We start from the raw sequence: 18594 nt of genomic DNA, 5'->3' as shown, positions 1-18594 counted from the left end.
TCTCGTAGTTCTGAGGGTTTCTTTTAAAGAACTCCAGCAGTAGTTTCCTTTAAATTTGGAAAGAATTCAATTGAAGTGGGGTTTTTTTCTAAAATTGGAGCAATAGATGCTGAAGCAGCTTATCATTTACTTCTCTGATGGATCTGCTGCTTCGAAAAAAGAGAAAAAACTTGTGTGCACAGATCTGAGCTAAATGTATCTGGGCACAGGACAAAACAGAAAAGGTGTGCACACTCTTCAGCTCCCAATGAGCAATTTTATTTGAAACAGGGCATCCAAACCGTTTACATTTCCCACAATGCAACTCAACAGCTTCCCCTCTGTCTGGCAAACGGACTAAATACTGTATAGTTAAGGTTATCTTTAGAGCACCGAGGACACAAGAGTTTCTATAAAACACTAATATTACTCTTTAAGCTTGCATATACATTAGCTATTTTCGTATTTATTATGGATTAACAGGTTGCATTGTATGGCCTGTTTGTTCTGTGGTTCTGTAAAACTTTGCTCCACATTAGGGTTGTGCTAAAAAAAAATGCATATGGCAATGTATCATGTGCTCCTTGCAAGCACATGTGGAATTAGATGTTACTGAATGAATATGACTGCAAAGCTGTGCTGACAGTTTGAAAGGCAATTGGCCGACAGTATGGTGCAGTTCACAATAACACCATGACCACATTAAAATATTTAAGCGTATTTAGAGGATCTTTGAGGGCCTGAATTGAAGTGTGTTATAGTTTGGGATCCAGCTGTTTTCGTGACTTCTGTGTGACTTCCTTGCTCCACACACTGAATGAATAACTCAGGATGGTGCAGGTGGAGCGGCCCTTCAGAGGTCTCGACCGGCTCCCAAAAATTGCTTTGAGAGCAGAGAGGTGGTTGTAGAGGTGGTTGGGGCGGCAGTAGCTCAGTCTGTAGGGACTTGGGTTGGGAACCGGAGGGTCGCCGGTTCAAGTCCCGGCACAGACCAAGTCCGGAAACTGGTCTGGTAACTGGAGAGGTGCCAGTCCATTTCCTGAGCACTGCCGAGGTGCCCCTGAGCAAGGCACCGAACCCCAAAACTGCTCTGGAGCGCTCGCTGTGGGCAGCCCCCTCACTCTGAGACCTCTCCATTAATGCATGTCACTAGAACCCTGTTTGTGCATGAGTGTGTATCTCGGCCTATGTGTGTGTTAGACAGAGTGTAAAAACTGAATTTCCCCTCGTGGGATTAATAAAGTGTAAATTATTATTAATGCAATAGAGCAGGAAGTGGAGGATCCTGTGTGCAGTCCTTACGTTTGCAAAGATCTGATGCATGATGATGTGGAGAAGCTCTCGGGGCGTTCTTGACACATCTTGATATCTCTGGTTCTTCCATCCCTAAATGAGATCGATCTGAGACCACTCCTCTTATTTATTCTGGTCACTTTGCTGATAGATTTTCAGATTGATCGTGCGATCTTGTTGTCACATTGGCCATATGTTTGAGTTTTATATTGACACATACCCTAAATAATGAAAGACATTTTAGGCTGATACTTGTCTCCCAGCGAGCCTGTCTGAGAGGGCCTGGTGGTCTTCCTACATTAAGCTTAGATTGGTTCAATCTTTCACTTGAAGTCTACCTCCTTTCCCATGAGAGCGCCTGATCCTCATTTGTCCTTACTAAACGTTTGTTCAAGTCAGAAAATGAACTATTGATCATTATGAAAGTTTATTAAAAAATGTATTTTTAAAGATAGTCCTATGTGATGACTTTCTGTTGATCAATACAAATGATTATAGTCTCACAGCACCATCAGGGTCTATTTATTAAATCATTATTCTCCTTCATCATTTCTTACATAAACAGGGATTATAGAGTATAAGCAGAGCCTCTCCCTCTATCGCAAACTTTCCCACGCTCCTCTTTCTCCCTCAGTGTGTCTGTCTCTCCCTCTGCACCACTTTCCCTCCTCCGGGCTTCACCACTCTCACCCGTCTTCTCCTCACCACCCGGCTCCTCCTGGGCGGGATGTATTGGGACAGACTCTCCACCTCCCCTCTTAGAGTCTGAGGAGCAGGAACCCGTCCGCCTCCTGCACCAACCCCCTCCCCCTCCTCACGCTCTCCCTCCTTCGCCTCCTCCAGGTAGCCATGATGACGGAGGAAGGGTTCCAAGGTTGCTAGGCGATGAGAGAGCTCGGTGATGCGCCTGCGCAGGAGAGACACTTCTCTGAACAGGTCGTTGAGGGACTCGGACAGAGGGCGCACCCTGCAGGACGATTAAAGGAGGCTCAGGTTCACAAGCAAGCCATATCTATAAAGAACTATTGATGTCTGATATATAAACACAAATGCTCGAGAGCTGATCATCATTTGCATCAACACTTTTGTTTGAAAACAACACTGTCATTTACTCACTTAAATATCCTGCTTTACCAACTAATAATTGAGGACAAGCTGCAGGATGATGTCATGATTTAGCTCAAATCATGTCACTATCAACTGAACCAGTATCACAACAACTCTTTAACAGGGACTAAATGAGAATCATGATGGATGGAAGTATTCAGTCAGAGTCATGTAGACATAATACAAAAATAAATACAATCAGTAAATAAATCTGTAAATAATCAAATAGATAATTTTCCCGTCTGAGAAGGAATTTTGTCCATGTTAGCTCAAAGTGGTTCCAAACTTGTTTTCCTTGGAGCCCCATACATACAACGTACAACATAAAGGACAGCACATAGCGCATCACATGATGAAGTGAGTTAGTCAGTTAAAGTAAAGAGCAGAGTGTCGAGTTCATCCTGTATTGATCAGAGCTTATTAAGTAGCTCCATGCTGCGTGCTACAAAGGATGTACAGTAAGGTCTCTTTTACCCAGGATGGTCCTCATCCTGGGAATTCTGTTCCTGCGCCCAGAAGTCAAGAGTTCATACTCGAACCTAAGGGGGTGCAGAGGATCCGTTGTACTCTCGTTGACTGAATTACAAGAGTGGATGACTAAGAAGCCTGATGTTTTTTATATATACTGTATATGCATGTGTTTTTACACACTTTTATACCTTTTAATATGCAATTGATTGTGTCAATGATAAATGTATCACTCTAAGTAAAATCATTGTTTTGGTAGAGTGCTGTCAATCCCCTTGTAATATCTGTAAGGTATAATGAAGGTGTTTACCTGGAGTAGTCGGGCAGCAGTGTGCTGGGCTGAGAGTGCAGTAAAGTCTTGATCTCATGAAAGATGCGTTTTCCCCAGGCGTCTAAAACTCTGGTCACACTGCGCACCGTGGCAACGTTCACACTGTCAGCTGAAACCAAAAACATGACCCCATCAGGCTTCAGTTTGAAAAAGAAAGACCTGCCTCAATAGTTCATAAATATGATGGTGGTGACTCAGAATCAACAAGTGTTATAAACATCTTACGCTCCAAATATCTACCTCATCCCTCTAGTGTTTTTGTAACTGCTGCATTTCATTCAGCTCACCCATAAATTCACTTTATTATTCACAACTTCAAACACTTAAGCCACCCAGTGATTTACAGGCCTCGTATCTGTGAAACGTGGGAGATCAAACGGGTCGTAATTTACCGCCCTCTCTGTAGTTCCAGAACCCGTAATCCAGCTCGTTCTCTTCACTGGCTGAATGGGCCCCTGTTGCCACAGCAACCACCATCAGCCCCATCCACAGATAAGGAGAGGCCATGATAAGAAGACAGGCAAACCCCTTCCCCTTCAATAAAAGAAGATAAGAGAAAAACAATCTCATGAGTTGAGCAGTTTCACTTCTTGATATGTTTTTCTGGGGGGACAAATAAAGAAGTAATGAGAGCGACATGAGAGATGAGATGGAAACCAGTCTTCAAGTGCGCTTCATGTGCAGCAGCTGCAGAAACAGAACAGATTCCATTAGAGTTAAACACTCAGCAACATGCAGATGTGGAAATACACATCTGTATCCAGCTGTGGAAAAGAAACAAGAACATTTAATTCTATTGAAGAATGGCTCTGACTTCTATTTTTCACAAGCGTCTTCTTTGCTCCTTTGTTTGGCACTTCTTGCTCGCGGTTCACTTCTGCCGTCTTTAGAGTTTCAAAATGGAGCTTAAGAAGAAAAAATCATGGATTTTTTTATTTAACTATTCATCTGACTCCAAAGCTTCTCTTTCAGATGTAAAAAAAAAAAATGTTACTGTGATATTGACTTTAGTGGTAAATGGATTTCATTCTGTGTAGTACTTTTCTAGTCTTTTGACTACTGAAAGCACTTTTTCACCGCGGGTCACACTTCACCATTCACACACTGATGGTCGAGGCTGCTGGGAGCAACTTTGGGGTCGAGTCCAATGACTCAACATACTGAGCTTGCACCAACCCCCATAATGAGAACTTACACAGACACTATTGGTTTTATATAGTATACCTGATACTGATCCTGAGAAGGCTCATTTATCATTCAACATCCACTTTTGACATTTTAAAGCTTCTGTGAGGAGTTTATATCACTGGCTATGAAATGGACTGAAATTAACTCTTTATGAGCTAAAAAAAAAAAAAAAGCAGCAAGACCATCAGTATGAAGATTATTATTGTTTCTATACAGGTTTTTTTTTTGTTTTTTTTAAATGGCTGGAACGACTGCACGGGGTAGGGGTCAGAGAAAGTGGCTAACAGCACGCTTCACCAAACAGACTTTTTGTTTCCATCTTCCATGGAAACGATCCTCAATGATTCATACATTAAACACATGAAAGAAAGCAGGATGAGATGTATTTTGTTTAGCAAAACATCCAAATGCACAGGACTAAATCAGCAAATAGATTAGAGGTAAGGCTTTGTCCACAAGGGGGCGCTAAAATCAACACAAACCTGTTCCTCACCGGAGCTTTAACTTAAAGTTGCAGCCACTACTTCAATATAAAGTTTTGACCAATATATATGATAATTGAGTGTAATATTCTGTGTTATTGTGTTCCTTCTAACTTTACCTAAAATTATATTGGGTTACTTTACTTTGTGAGATAAAAAGTTTCTGATCTGCAAAATCCAATAACCTGTTGGCTACTTCTAAAGAAAGCAGCAATTTGTTCTTTTCTTTTGTTTCTGTTTGTGACTAAAGAATTACCTCAGTTCAGTTTAACCACCAACAGAAGTTTTTTTTTTTTCTTGCTCTGACCCCGTGGCTCCAAGTTTGAAACACGAGATGAGCTAAAAGCCAACAAGTGGACACCAAAGAAAACCAAATCAGGATTGCATCCATATGAGCGAGTCTGTGAATCATACTGGATAATAACAAGCAGGTGACTCACTGTTGAGGTATTACAAATGTTTTCAGAGAACATGGATTTGTAAAAAAAAAAAATAAAAATCAAAGGTGCAGTGAAAATTAGCTGTGCAAATAATCTATTGCAGCTTGTTTCACATCTGGAAAAACACGTCAACAACACTGGAGAGTCGAGCCAGGAGCCTCTTACACCTCAGTGTGATGATGCACTTTGTGTTTGTGTTGGAATGAACACATTTCTAACTTTGCAAATTAACAGAGAGCTGGAAGAAGAATCAATTCAATTTTATTTGTATAGCGCTTTTCATTCAATAATAGTGTAGCACAAAGTGCGTTCCATGTAAAACAAATCAATTAGCAACCAGGAACCACCCTCGACCCCCACTATCCAGCCGCACAATCAGAAAGCACATGCTGGAGTCCAATGAGCAGATTTACTCACGATTTAATATGATCACCAAGAAGTCCTTCTCCGAGCTACACTTAACACAGATGCCTCTTTTTCTCCTCTCCACTCTGCCACTGACCAGGACTGTTCGCCTTATTTCTCTCTCTCTCTCTTTCTCTCTCTCTCTCTCTCTCTCTCTCTCTCTCTCTCTGAAGCTCTCTCCAGGAGAAGCGTGTGGCAGGTTCTGGGCTGAGCCTCTTTCTTCAATACAGCTTATTTGTGGGGAGCTGTAATATCTTAACAACTCAACACACACCCAACTTTGTCGAACCTTCTCTTTCCTCACCTCTCTCTCTCTCTCTCTCTCTCTCTCTCTCTCTCTCTCTCTCTCTCTCTCTCTCTCTCTCTCTCTCTCTCTCTCTCTCTCTCTCTCTCTCTCTCTCTCTCTCTCTCTGTGACATGCAGCTACTTCCAGATGTGTTGCAAGACAGGTATATGTGGTCAGAGGCTGTATCTTGTTTCCAGAGAAATGTACTGTGGTCTCCTTAAAACCTTAAGTTATGGATCAACTTCATTGGTGTCTGTTTCCCACAATGTGCCCTTTACCCTCACACAGCTTTATACTACTACTAAAAAAAGGGGAGCAGAAAAATAGCTTGGGTTGAATCTGGTGGCGAATCGATCTTTTTTTAGATAGAGCGAAGTTCTCCTTCACTTTACTTCACCATCACTCACGCCACATTTCAGAGAGAAATATATTACTCATTGCACAACTACATTTATTTGGCAGAGGCTTACATACAGGCATAAGATCTATGTTGAAAATATAACCAATTTTTATAGATTCCCAGTTGGCTATGATATGTGACAGTACATTTTTCTGGTTTCCTGTCTGTGCTCATCCAGGCACAACATCCAGGCACCCAAACCTGTGGACACAGCAAGAGTTCTGCAAACCCCCGCATCGTGCCCGCTCAGGGCGCTGCCATCCACTAGGACTACAGACAGCAGCCTGACAGACTCCCATTATTAAGCTTCAGTGTCCCTGTCCTGCTCTGCTGCAGGACTTTCTGTATGGCTACAGTTAAGGTCTACTAAACTAACAAACAGAGAATAATATTTATTTACCCTTTCTGTCTCCACAGATCACATCTCCACAGACGACTCTAAGTTCAGCCAAGAAGCAGGGCTGTTGCTTGTTTCTGACTCATCCCTTACATTGCATGCTAACTCACACATCCTGCTGTCATCATCCGGGGCTGAAATCAGCTGTCCACCTTCATGGTTAGCTTACCATCTTTGTGCTTGTACTTAAGACATTATAAAGCTTTTAGTGGCCTGAAATGAAAGTACTTAAATCCACTACAGAAACTCAAATTGCAGTTGCTTTTACTCAGTAAAGATGAAGTCTACTGATGAAATGTGCTTGTGTGTTGGATGTTTAGAAGAGAAGAGGATGTCGGAAAAAGGGAGATAAAAGCTGGGATGTGAAATGGAATGAATTATTCTTTCTTGAATGCCATCCAGATGTTATTCCAGCGAGCTCGCTCCGTCTGTTTTCACGCTGGGACTGATATGAGGTCAGAGTTGGCCACCAGTACTTCCACAGAGATGATGGCGAAAAAGTCAAGTGTAGCTGCAGGAAAGGGGACGTGGGTTTAAAGGGAGGAGGGAAAAAATAGACAAGTAGACAAATGGGTTAATTAATAAAATCCTCCTCACTTAGACATCTGTACGTCTCTCCTGCAGCCTCAGAGAGCGATTCAGCAGAGAGTTACTTGCTGTGAAGAAGTCACCGTACACCATCCACAGATGTTTCACATTAACAACGGGCAATTTGTCACCTTCAGCTGGATCCTAGCTACACACACACACACACACACACACACACGATACTCTCTCTCTCTGTGAGTCTTCCCCGTCTCCTTAAAACCACATGACAGAGCTCAAGGCTCACACTTTCATTTCTCCAACACCGTCTCTCTGTGGAGAAAAGCCAACATTGCACCAAGCTTCACATGTCGAGGCTGACGTAAGAGAATAATGCAACCAGAGAACTCCTTCTTTACACAACACAGAGCAAGCTAGGTGCTGTTTTAAAAAAAAAAAAATGATTTAAATGTGAACGTGTCCGAAGAGGAGGCAAGGCGTTGAGGATTTCTATGTTAAATGTGTTTAACAGGCCTCTGAATGCTCTTATCGTTAGTTGGAATGACTCCTGTGTGTCAGGGTCAAGAAATATTTTTGGGGAAGTAGCTTGCATAGAAACAGGAAACCCAAAAGATCAGTTTATGTAGCAAGAATACTGAGAAAGACAGAGTATTTCAGGGAACAACGTCCAAGAAAGAGACCAAACAACCGATTTAAACACCTGAAAATCAAAACATGGACCCTCAAAAGATATGGCGACTTTTTATCAGATTGACCTGCGTGTTTGTCCTCCACCTTCCTTCTATGTGCGCAGGACTCAACGGACCAAGTAAGCCGACAAAAGTGTACTTTACACCAAAGATGTTCTGTGAAATTCTTTGTTGATTTCCACTGTATGTTCAGATGTGTTTCTGTAGCTTTAAATCAACCAGTGATCATATCCACTGCCAATCTTTGTTTCTTCTATGCGTGAGCTGCTGTGAAGGGTTCAGACTTCTTGATCAGTCCGAAAAAAATAAAAGTGGATAAGCTAAACAAAGACATGAAAGAGAGAAACCTGAGAACCAACCCTCAGAAGAAATGTTTTGTTTCAGTGAGGAGGGGTCATAATTTAATTTGGAAAAAAAGAAAAGAAAAAAGAAACCAAATCAATGAAACAATGTGTTCGTACAACTAAGAAGAGTCTGTGTAGTTCAGGGTGCTTAAACAAAGCACACATATAAATCAATTAAAAAACTATACAAGTGTATTTTTGGCAGTTATATGGAAGAGGAAAAGTTGGGCGAATCCTACATATCATTTTATAACACTGGTAGATATTTGGAGTGTAAATACACTGGGATTGTTATTTATTTATTTTAGGTAGCTAATAAACTGGATACATTTGTATATAGATTGTAAATCATTTGTTGGAATAATATATAAACTAATAGGAGAGAAGTGTGTGGGGGGGATGGAAATATGTTTTACTTCAACCTCCTCCTTTAGGACACAAGCTACACGTATGTGCTCATGTTAAGACAATGACAAGGATTGATCATCATGTTGTGCCCTCTCACAGGAGCACACCTGGAGACCACGGTCTTCGTGGCTCTCAGGGGCGAAGCGATCGTCATTGAAGCTCACTTGCATATTCCAAGAAACCAGAGTCAAGACATTTTGAAGTGCTTCGATCCTTCACAGCGAATGGTTTACCACTGTGACGTCACTGAAACAACGGACCAGCCGCTCAACACGACGCTGAGATTGGAGCCGAAAGACCTGACCAGCTCGGGGGAATACCGGTGCCAGTATAAAACAGCCACAGTGTACTGGTTCCTTCGACTGAGAGGTAAACAAAAGACGAAAGTGAAAATGACTTCAAGGGAAGTTACCAGATTGAAAGCCCATCTGTGTAAAATCTTTAAATTGGCAATGATAACAAATTAAATTTTATAGAGTGAGTGTTTTCCAAACATTTTATGTCCTGTTGAATATCAATTATCATGTAATTTATTTGTATATTTTAATGTCCAATGGGTTTGAATTACGGCTGATGTGGGATTTTTAGGACAGATATCAATATAAGGGAGAGAGAAAATATCATACCTACATATCTGCCGCAACGTTTCATCTTTAAAGATCGATATACTCGTTGTGTTGGTCCCTCAAATGCAGTTATCAAACACTTTAGGAAAAGATAATGAAGATGAAATAGCATGACTGGAATGTAACTGTACATGTTTGTTCATCAGGCCTTGAGTGATAATGTTTGTTGTAATCCATACGACACATGAAATTAGCCGATAATCATGCTAATGATATGCTAATATTGGTCGATATTATCGGCAGGCTGATTAATCAGTCAGGGTTCTAGTCTCAATAGTTTAGTTTAAAGCAGTTCAAGTTGTTAACTTGATTTAATTATTAAGAAAAACATTTACGAGATAAGGGGAAAAAATAAACACAAGTGTTCTATTAGATTATATCTGTGTTTGTCTGCTTCCTCTGATTATTTTAGCCCTTTAGCGTTAACCTTGGAACAAAAGGAGGATCCTGAGCTGTGGTAAAGCCCTGAGAGGACTTACATGTTGCTGACAGAAAAACTCAGTTCAACCCCAAAGAGTCGACTGAAATATGAATCAGAATTATTTTCAGCCTGCAGAATACTTTCTTGACACATGAGGAATTTACCAGCCGTACACTTGTGATGCATTCCTGCAGAGACTGAATGTGTGTTTTCCAGATGAAGGCTACAGTGAACCCGTCATGTGGGATCCTGCTGAGTTGATCGGGACCATATTAACCAGCGGGCTGCTGCTTTTCAGTGTGGTCGGCTCGGTGTATGTCTTCAGAGGAAATTGGGTAAGATGTGACCTGCTTGGAAGCTGACAGTAGATTGTAAACATCATGATTCAGTGGGAGAAAAAGGTTTTGTCACACATTTGAAGTTAAGCTTGTGGGGACGCGTTGAGAGAAACTGTGTAACATCTTTTTAATGTGTCTACTACAAAATGTTTGGTTCTTCCATTCTTAGGATTACTCAAAGAGGTCATCTCTCTGATTTTGTTTTAACTAAATAAATATTTGAAGTGAGTCATCTGCAGAATAACCAAACTTTATGAAAATAAACGTTCAACTAAAGGCATTTGAAGCAGTTTGTGATTGTAGTGTTTTAAAGTTGGGCCAGTTGAGCTTTACCAACAAGCTTCTCAGAAACAGATGTGCAGTTTTCTTACATCAGGTAGGAAGCTACAACCTGTTGTCATCGAGGCTCAAACTTAGAGCAGAATAGACACACCAGCAGGGCGATTCTTTACAAATACCCAAGACGTATATTTAGCATTTAGCAGAGGTAATGTTATTAAAGTGTCTCTCCTACATAGGTCTCTGTGCATCAGTCCATGCAACCATGAACAAAGTCACACGTGACCTTTGTACAAAAGACATTTGTAAAGTTGTGGTCCATCAACTAAGTAACTTCTTAAGATCATCAAGTGATTGGACTATGGTTGAGACATTTCTCATTTCAATACTTTACAGATCAACTTATAATACAGTATACATGGTATCATAAAAACACGAGACAGAGAGACACTCAGATCAAAGCCCACCTTCACAACAGGAACTACTATATCAGCAAACACAGTTACCTGATCCTAATAGAATTTTTTATTTATAGTCCAAAAGCCATTATCCAGCCACATTTCTCTGAGTGAAGACTGACATGTATTAATTTGATAATTATGACACTGCAAAGAAAGAGCAGTGGCTTCTTTCAGGTGGTGTTTCATCACAAGAACACAATCATGGGTGAACTGTTTTTGCTATCCAGTATCTGTCTTTATTCTTATTAAAACATTATGTGTCCTTTGTGGCCAGCCGAACAAAAAACATGAGCAGAAACAAGAAGAAAGGATGGAGAGGGAGGCGCATGAAGACAACTTGAATGTGGTCACAGATCCGTCGACTTCTTTCTACGCTGTGAGCACCTTACAGGCTGTCATTATTAAGACACACATTTTCAGTTGAATTAAATTGTACTCCAGTGCAGTAATTCATTTGTGTATCACTAACTACCAATTCTCTAGAGCCTAGAGCAACGGCCCGGGTCTATTTATGATGTGCTGGACCGATCAACTTCTAAAGGAGAGTCGGACAGAAGCAAAGATAAAGTCAAGAAAAAGGAGCCCAAACAAGCAGTCAGTGTAAACTTCAAATATTCTGTCACATTTCCAGTCACAATGGAAAAACATGCAGTTAGTGACCTTTCTTTCCCTTTTTCCACAGACGGTCCAAACCACACAGAACCAGCATGAAGACGTTGATTGTGTCTATGAGAATTTTTAAAACATGAGCAAACTTGTTTCAACACATTATGATATTTATATCAGTGTTGTGAAATGTAATATTGTGCTTTGATGTGCCATTGCCACATGTAACTTTAAAAAAACAAACATTTAAACCGAACAAGAACAGAGGTTAGATTGACTCTGTTACATGTTGTAATCTGAACAAGAAATACAGAAGTGTTAGAAACTGTGCTAAAAGTAATATAAGAGGTCAGCATGCAGAAAGAAGAGCTGACTCATAACGGAGAATATTGTGTGTTAACCGCTTCTCATGGATTGAAATGTTGCATGACGGAGCTCATTTTAACTCTTTTGTTAACTGTTGGATTGAAGAGATATTTTTATTGTCACTGTACAAGTACAACGAAATCCTGTTGGAGCAAGCCTGATAAAAAAATAAATAAATACAAATAAGCTACTACTCCATTACAAGTCTTGTAAATTATGTGTTTCTGAAATGTGAATCTACACCAAGTAAGACCAAAAAAGTTGTATAATGTGAACAAAATTGTGCAGTGCTGGAAAATATCCAAAATATAATCTCGTGGCTATAAAACACATTTAAAAAAAAGAATAAATAAATCAAATACATCTGTTCATGCACCTGTGTCGGCCTGATTTCTGACTTTCTTTAAAACTCTCTCTCACGTCATTCTCATGGCCATAAGCCCCGCCTATGTTTCCCCCTTACGTTGACCAATGAAAGCCGGAGATTCCGAGCGTCGTTTGGTCTCACTTCCGGGTTGGTTTGTTGTGTTTTTTTTCTGTATCGATCATGGCTGCAGAGGGCGATTTCCTTGCGAGATACCGTGCTGTGTCAAATAAACTGAAGAAGTAAGGCACCCTAAGACATTTTACTTTAAATACAGACGACGTCCAGGTTTCAGATTTAGCCAAAGTTTACTTGTTAATGTTGCTAAAGATAAAGATAAATGGTGGTTAGCTCGGTGAAGCTAACTGTTAGCCACTCACTGCTAGCGGTGCAGGTGTCACCTTATTTATAATACTTCGTGTGATGTGCATGTAAAACACATTTAAATATTTAAATTCATATGAATGAGAGGAGCAGAGGAATGTGTCGTGTCTGACAGCTGAAGTTAAAGATTAAACATTTTATCATGAACTCTTAAAGAGGTAATTTAATATTATTTTGATGTTTTAATATTTAAATAATATTTAATATGATGTGTTGTTGTATTGTTTTTTTTAACACAGACGTTTTCTACGTAAGCCAAATGTGGCGGAGGCGAGTGAACAGTTTGGTAAGCGCAGATGTTTTTTTAACCTAACGCCATGCCCATGTTTACATTATTATTGTTATTATTATTATTATTATTGTTATTATTATTATTGTTATTATTATTATGACACATCAGCATCTGTCACTTTCTCTTCTCTTCAAAAGATGTAAGTTAACATAACAGTAATTTATTGGGTAAATTCGGGCCTTGCAGCGTCAATACAAAAATCAAAAAGTCAAAGACGGAATAAAAGAGTAACATAAATACAGTTTGAAAAATAGTAGAAGATATATACAGAAGACTCTACATATAGAGATGAACTCAACAGGATGATGAATGTGTAGAGGATTGTGGGTTAAAGTGGCCAGTGATGATTTAAAGTGTGAGTTGATGTGGTTGTGTGTCTCTGTGTTTCAGGTCAGCTGGCCAAGGAGCTGAAGCAGCAGGACTGCCTTCAGTATGCTGCCTTCTGTAACCTGGCCATGGCTCGGTGAGTTGTTACGACGGAGGATGAGGGCCAAGTTTCCTTACTTGTTAAACCTTTACAAGATGCTCCATGTTTGTCATCGGAGAGCAGGCTGCTAAAATAACAACTTTTTGCTTCCATCAGTTTTACACAGGCTGGTCTCCACCAGAGTCACTAAATAAACCCGTGTCTTCGTTAATACAGGAGGCGCTCTGTGGTCACCTTAGTTAACTGTTCTGAAGTTCCCTTTACGTTTAGTCTGCTGCTCTTTATGTGCTTGTGCTTCATGCTGCAGAATAAAGTGTGCCACCATGTACGGAGCAATAAAGAATTGTATTTCCCCAGCTTCATCTAATTGGCTCTAGCAGCTTTCACCAGGCGCTGACCTCGAACTCATCTACTTTCTTTGACACTAAGATAACTCTCGGCCAGACTCGGACACTAAAAATCTGCATCCAGTCCACTTGAATGTTCTGGGGAGCGAGTGGGAGTAAATCCCTCGCGCTCAAGTTTAAATAAGTTATAAAGTAGGCCATCCAACAAGAACAATTAAAATGTTAAGAAATGTTGGATGTGCAGAATCTCTGTTTGTAGTTATTAGAATGATGAGTGATGTTTGTCACGTCCACTCAGGACGTTCTGCGTGTGTTCTGGGTTTTTTCACCTCATGAGATTTTCAAACCACATTTTACAAAACCATTGTGTCTTTTATGATGTTTACATGCATGTGTAAAGTCAACATGATGGAAATGTTGTTAAGGTTATAATCTGCCATATTTACATCTTTTATGTTCATGAATATCTGTGAAACAAACTCGGTCTGTTTATCGTGTAATCGAAGCGATGTCGATGAAAACATGATTTATTTTGAGTCCCAGTAAAAGTGCTGTCTCAGGGTTCGGGTTTTTTTTAACCCCTCGAGTGACAGAGGGAGTCTGAATCCTTCACGCTCACGATGACGCGTGTTGACTGCAGGTGCGAGCAGACGCTTTTCAACGCTCCCGGAGAAGCTCTGGCATTAACGGACGCTGCCCGCCTCTTCCTCTCGTCCGAGAAGGAGAACAGGGCGCTGCAGGCTCCAGGATTTGATGAGCATCTTCAGGCTGCTCTCAACTGCTACAGCTTTGCCATAAAGGTAAACTGGGATTCCTTCTCTGACAGCTTCAGTCGAGGGACAGGTGTGCTCTGAAGGTATCTGAGGAGTGAAAGTCGCTGTAGTTTGTACCACTAGTTTGGCAGAAGAACACGTATTAAAGTCTGTAGAGGATTATAAAGTACCTCCCAGTATAGTTCACACTTCCTTATAGAAGCGTGAAAGAGTAATGCTGATGTTCAAATGGCCTACAGGTTTACATCGAGATGAACCAGCCTGTGATGGCAGCCAGCTTATGTCTAGAACTTGGCAACGCGCTCAAGGTAAAACGTCCGAGAACACGGTTTTTTAAATTAGATTTACTGGACACGAGATAACCTGTCGATCCAAACTGGCCGTGTGGTGTCAATAGGAGATGAACAGACCGGGAGAAGCCATCGTTCATTACCAGAGGGCTGCAGAGTTACAGACACAGACTCCAATAGAAGCTCTGCTGTCAATGGGAGAGATGGCCACGTGTAAAATCTTCACCCGTAAGTCCGCTCAGTCTATTTCATCAAACGTTCAAAGTTTATGTTTACGTTCCTCTTGATCTTCTGCGGTTTGAGACGGACATGTCTCGTTTGTTTTTTTGTTTTTTTTTAGGTGACTACGACGGTGCGTTGTCCGTGTTCACAGAGATGCAGCTGATGTGTCAGGAGAGAGGACTGCAGCTACCAGGCACCAGCACACCTGTTGGTAAGGCTGCATTCATATTCTTATGTGATGTATGATAGTGAGGACTGTGGCAGTGTACGCCTCTTCAAGGATTCATTCCATCTCTACGGGTTGCTCGAAGCATCCACACGCTGCAGTCTGCTCCGCCGTTGTGAGAGCGATGACACGGGGGGTGTTTATTGGCTCTGAAGCGAAGGCCCGCCCATGCAGGTAGAGGAGTGAGCAGAGTCAGGTGGAGGGCCGTCACAGAAGGAGGGAGGGGTTGTCTCAAACATCCAAAGATCAAATGTTGGATGATGAAACGTACCTGAGAAATCTAAAGCTGAAGCAGCGTGTCTTCTGTGTGATTGTTGATGTGTCATAATATGTTCATTTGTCCTCTGTGTCTTTGTGTGTTCTCTTACACAGGAGCATTTCTGGACATTGTAGCAAAATGTGAGATCTCCAGAGTCTTGCTGCTGATGCTGCTGGAGGTAAGCTGAACAGTTTGTCTGAGGGGATTTCCTCCGTTTAAGATTTAAAAGCCCCCTGAGGTACGCAGGTTTTACTTGTAGCATTAAAGGGATACTTCACCCATTTGCATGAAGCTTTGTATCATTAGAAACATGGTAGTAGTGTTGAATGGTCATGAATCCAACCCTCATTTTGCCCTGAGACGAGAAAAATGTGTTTTTCTTTGCTTAAAAGTTTTCTTCATGTGATGCAAAAAGCGTCATATTGCATCACATGAAGAAAACTTCCAGGTTTCATGTAAATGGGTGAAGTATCCCTTTAAAGTCAGTGTCTCACTCAGTCAAGGTGGATACATCACGTCGCAGAAGTCCGTGCCTAGTCTGTCCGCACGCCACCGCTACGACCTCCGTGCAAGTAATTCAACAGCTGCATCGTGTTTTTCTGTCCGTCGGGTCGTTCTTCTCCTGCTGGCGTTCTGTTGAACTGCACATAGCTTTCATACGAAGGCAAATATTCTCGCTAGCAGACTCTGCTGCTTCGTCCACTACTTCGGCGTTGTGTTTTTTACATCACGTCTTACCTCACGAGACCCCCCCCCCCTCCCCCCTCCTGTCTGACAGGAGCATTATGTGAACAGCCAGGTTCTCCGAAGCGTTCCTCCTGAAATGATCTGGATATGTTCAGGAGTGCACGTGTGAAAACAGCTTTTGTAAAATGTTTTGGTGACTGAAGGGAAAATACAACAAGCTCAACAAATACGAAACTGTTGTTTAGAAGTTGTGAATCAAATCAGTTCTGCATTCTGCCCCTCGGAAGCGGACGGTTCAGAACATGGAGTCGAACAGAATTGTTTGTTTCCTGAGTATTTTTACCACAGATACTTAGCAACATGAACACCTGCCAATACTTGCTCCAAACAACTGGCCAAAGATCAACCTGCCACGAAGCAGAACAGAGGCTTTAAAAGAAGGGAACACCTCCGCAGCAGAAGAGAACACTGATGCCAAGAGTATTGATATCAGCCGTGACTTACTGCTCCAGCCGCAGCACATTAATGCTCTCTTCCTGTTCAGCCTCCGCCTCAGAAGCTGTTACCAGAACACGCTCAGACCCTGGAGCGATACGCATGGGAGTCTTTTGACCCTCACAGTCAAGGTAAACGCACTGCTATGAAAGCACACCGTTTGAAACAGTTCTGTTCCGCGGGTAGAGCAGATATTTGTATCATGAATACTTCATGTGTCGTTTATTTGAAGTGCTGTTAACTCGGCTCTCGTCCTCTCCTTCAGTGACCTTCCTGCCCGAGAACGTTTTCCTGCTCCTGCAGTCAGTCGTGGTGAGTTTCATTACCCACATAGCTCACAGGATTTCCTGACCCTTCCTGCCTCACACAGGAAAAGTGATGGGCATCCTTCACAGAGCACTGATTCACGAGCCCGAGCCCGTCCCTGGACTTCTGACGTTGTCGTGTCGGAGTTAGTTAAACAGTCGATATCTACAGTTCACGGCTGATGCTTATTTCTGAACCTGAAATATTCCACGTGCTGTGGAGTGGTTATCTTTGGGATGAAAAGGCCGGAGATATGAGAGATGATAAACGCTGACACAGACTTGTCAAGGTCGTCTGAATCCTCCGTTCTGGATTTATGCGGGCACTTTATAACAGCAGATCTGTTTTGCAGATGGCGTGTCAGGAGAAAGACACAGAGTCCCTCAAGTCTCTCCAGACTGAGCTATGGTGAGCGTTCAGATGTGTCCGTTTCCATCATGTGTTGGAGGTTGAGCAGCTTTTTTTTTTTTATTATAAGTTCTCATCCTAACTTTCCATACTGATTGTGTTTCTTTTCTTTCCTCCAGGCCGTTTCTAACTGCAGAGCAGAATCATCTTCTCCACCTGGTGGTTCAGGAGCGCATCACACCGTCTGGGCAAGGCATCTAGTGCAGTCCAGTTTTGACTCACTTCCTCTGGGAGCGATACTTTATATAGTGGAACATTCCTCTTCCTGACTGGGTCTGTTGTAAGGCCTGAAGGAGTGTTGTTCTTAGAAGCGCTCTGTTGTCGCCTGCACTGAGAAACACACACGAAGACAAACTTTGCTCTTAACAGGCAAAGTGAAGAAGATTAAACAATGTATGAATGTTCAATTAGATCTTTAGAAGTGGTTTGTTCTGTTTTATGATCCTGATCGGACATTTATTCAAATATAAACTCTGAATTTAAATCGTTCACACCTATTTATTATGTAACTGTGACCATCACAGCTCACAGTTCAGATTAAACACACAAGCTTTGTGATATAGTTTGTTTTTATTATGAAACAATATGGCTTTTATTCCACTGTAATTACAAACACAACCTTTGATTGAATAGTTATGAAACACGGTGACATGAAACAGCGATGTCCGCTGAAGGCTCGTCTACGTTTCTAAAGATAGCAGCCGACTACACAGAATCAGACATGGTTTAAAAAAAAACAACAGTACAAAATGTTACAAAAATATATTGATTATAATGTACATGGATAAAAAGGATACACTAGACTTCAGTTGTAAAATAATGATACATGATTAAAGCCACTTGTACAGAAAATGAAGGCTCGTCTTCTCTGATTGGTCAAGTACTTAAACTGGAACGCTGTCACTTCACAGATCCGGCTTTTCATCGACTCTGGACACCTGAAGTGATAAGTGTCGGCCTCACGAGGGGAATAAACCAGAGGATATTTGTCCCGAACATCGACATAAACTTCCTCTCTTAAAGGGGCCTGACTGCTTGACGTGTTTGGAAACGTTTCTAGTTTTTATCCTGAGATTTCGATGAAAACATTTATTCCACTTTTATTACTCTACAAGTAAACAGGAAGCTACTGAAAGCATCTGAACAGATAACATGTTAGATATGGGAAACTGTTGTACAAGGATTACAAAAAAATAACCCACTGTTCATTTTATCCTGACCTGTTCACCATCTGTCCTTGTAAAAAATTAAACT

General features: G+C 41.4%; 3 protein-coding genes across 3 annotated transcripts; 2 read left to right on the top strand and 1 right to left on the bottom strand.

Moving 5' to 3' along the window:
* Window positions 1-1772: 1772 nt before the first annotated feature.
* Window positions 1773-5943, bottom strand: LOC306819614 (uncharacterized protein). The gene is made up of 4 exons (XM_079337006.1): window positions 5706-5943; window positions 3571-3712; window positions 3158-3287; window positions 1773-2239 (listed from the first exon to the last, which is right to left on the bottom strand). The coding sequence occupies exons 2-4, from the start codon at window positions 3683-3685 to the stop codon at window positions 1903-1905; spliced, it is 582 nt and encodes a 193-aa protein (XP_079193132.1). The 5' UTR covers window positions 3686-3712; window positions 5706-5943; the 3' UTR covers window positions 1773-1902.
* Window positions 5944-7582: 1639 nt separating this feature from the next.
* On the top strand, window positions 7583-11885 carry nfam1 (NFAT activating protein with ITAM motif 1). The gene is made up of 6 exons (XM_079337395.1): window positions 7583-8130; window positions 8863-9132; window positions 10027-10145; window positions 11163-11264; window positions 11372-11482; window positions 11571-11885. The coding sequence occupies exons 1-6, from the start codon at window positions 8037-8039 to the stop codon at window positions 11628-11630; spliced, it is 756 nt and encodes a 251-aa protein (XP_079193521.1). The 5' UTR covers window positions 7583-8036; the 3' UTR covers window positions 11631-11885.
* Window positions 11886-12282: 397 nt separating this feature from the next.
* f8a (coagulation factor VIII associated) lies at window positions 12283-18196 on the top strand. Its single transcript, XM_079338400.1, has 12 exons — window positions 12283-12466; window positions 12848-12894; window positions 13291-13363; window positions 14315-14474; window positions 14687-14755; window positions 14845-14965; window positions 15078-15170; window positions 15558-15622; window positions 16676-16757; window positions 16892-16938; window positions 17285-17340; window positions 17460-18196. The coding sequence occupies exons 1-12, from the start codon at window positions 12408-12410 to the stop codon at window positions 17539-17541; spliced, it is 954 nt and encodes a 317-aa protein (XP_079194526.1). The 5' UTR covers window positions 12283-12407; the 3' UTR covers window positions 17542-18196.
* The last annotated feature ends 398 nt before the right edge of the window (window positions 18197-18594 follow it).

This window comes from Symphodus melops, assembly GCF_947650265.1.
Source record: "Symphodus melops genome assembly, chromosome: 2".
In the NCBI taxonomy this organism is placed as follows: domain Eukaryota; kingdom Metazoa; phylum Chordata; class Actinopteri; order Labriformes; family Labridae; genus Symphodus; species Symphodus melops.
The sequence above is the reverse complement of the archived record's forward strand: the minus strand, read 5'-3'. Positions and strand labels throughout refer to the sequence as shown.

What these genes read in the sequence shown, in the direction of transcription:
- LOC306819614 (XM_079337006.1), bottom strand. Translation starts at nt 3,685, where the DNA reads ATGGCCTCTCCTTATCTGTGGATGGGGCTGATGGTGGTTGCTGTGGCA. An exon ending in CTGGAACTACAGAGAGGGCG is followed by an intron (nt 3,288 to 3,570) that starts GTAAATTACGAC and finishes TTTTGGTTTCAG; the next exon opens with CTGACAGTGTGAACGTTGCC. An exon ending in CTGCTGCCCGACTACTCCAG is followed by an intron (nt 2,240 to 3,157) that starts GTAAACACCTTC and finishes ATCGTCCTGCAG; the next exon opens with GGTGCGCCCTCTGTCCGAGT.
- nfam1 (XM_079337395.1), top strand. Translation starts at nt 8,037, where the DNA reads ATGGACCCTCAAAAGATATGGCGACTTTTTATCAGATTGACCTGCGTG. An exon ending in ATGTCTTCAGAGGAAATTGG is followed by an intron (nt 10,146 to 11,162) that starts GTAAGATGTGAC and finishes CTTTGTGGCCAG; the next exon opens with CCGAACAAAAAACATGAGCA. An exon ending in CGTCGACTTCTTTCTACGCT is followed by an intron (nt 11,265 to 11,371) that starts GTGAGCACCTTA and finishes CCAATTCTCTAG; the next exon opens with AGCCTAGAGCAACGGCCCGG.
- f8a (XM_079338400.1), top strand. Translation starts at nt 12,408, where the DNA reads ATGGCTGCAGAGGGCGATTTCCTTGCGAGATACCGTGCTGTGTCAAAT. An exon ending in TGTAACCTGGCCATGGCTCG is followed by an intron (nt 13,364 to 14,314) that starts GTGAGTTGTTAC and finishes TGTTGACTGCAG; the next exon opens with GTGCGAGCAGACGCTTTTCA. An exon ending in CACGTGTAAAATCTTCACCC is followed by an intron (nt 14,966 to 15,077) that starts GTAAGTCCGCTC and finishes GTTTTTTTTTAG; the next exon opens with GTGACTACGACGGTGCGTTG.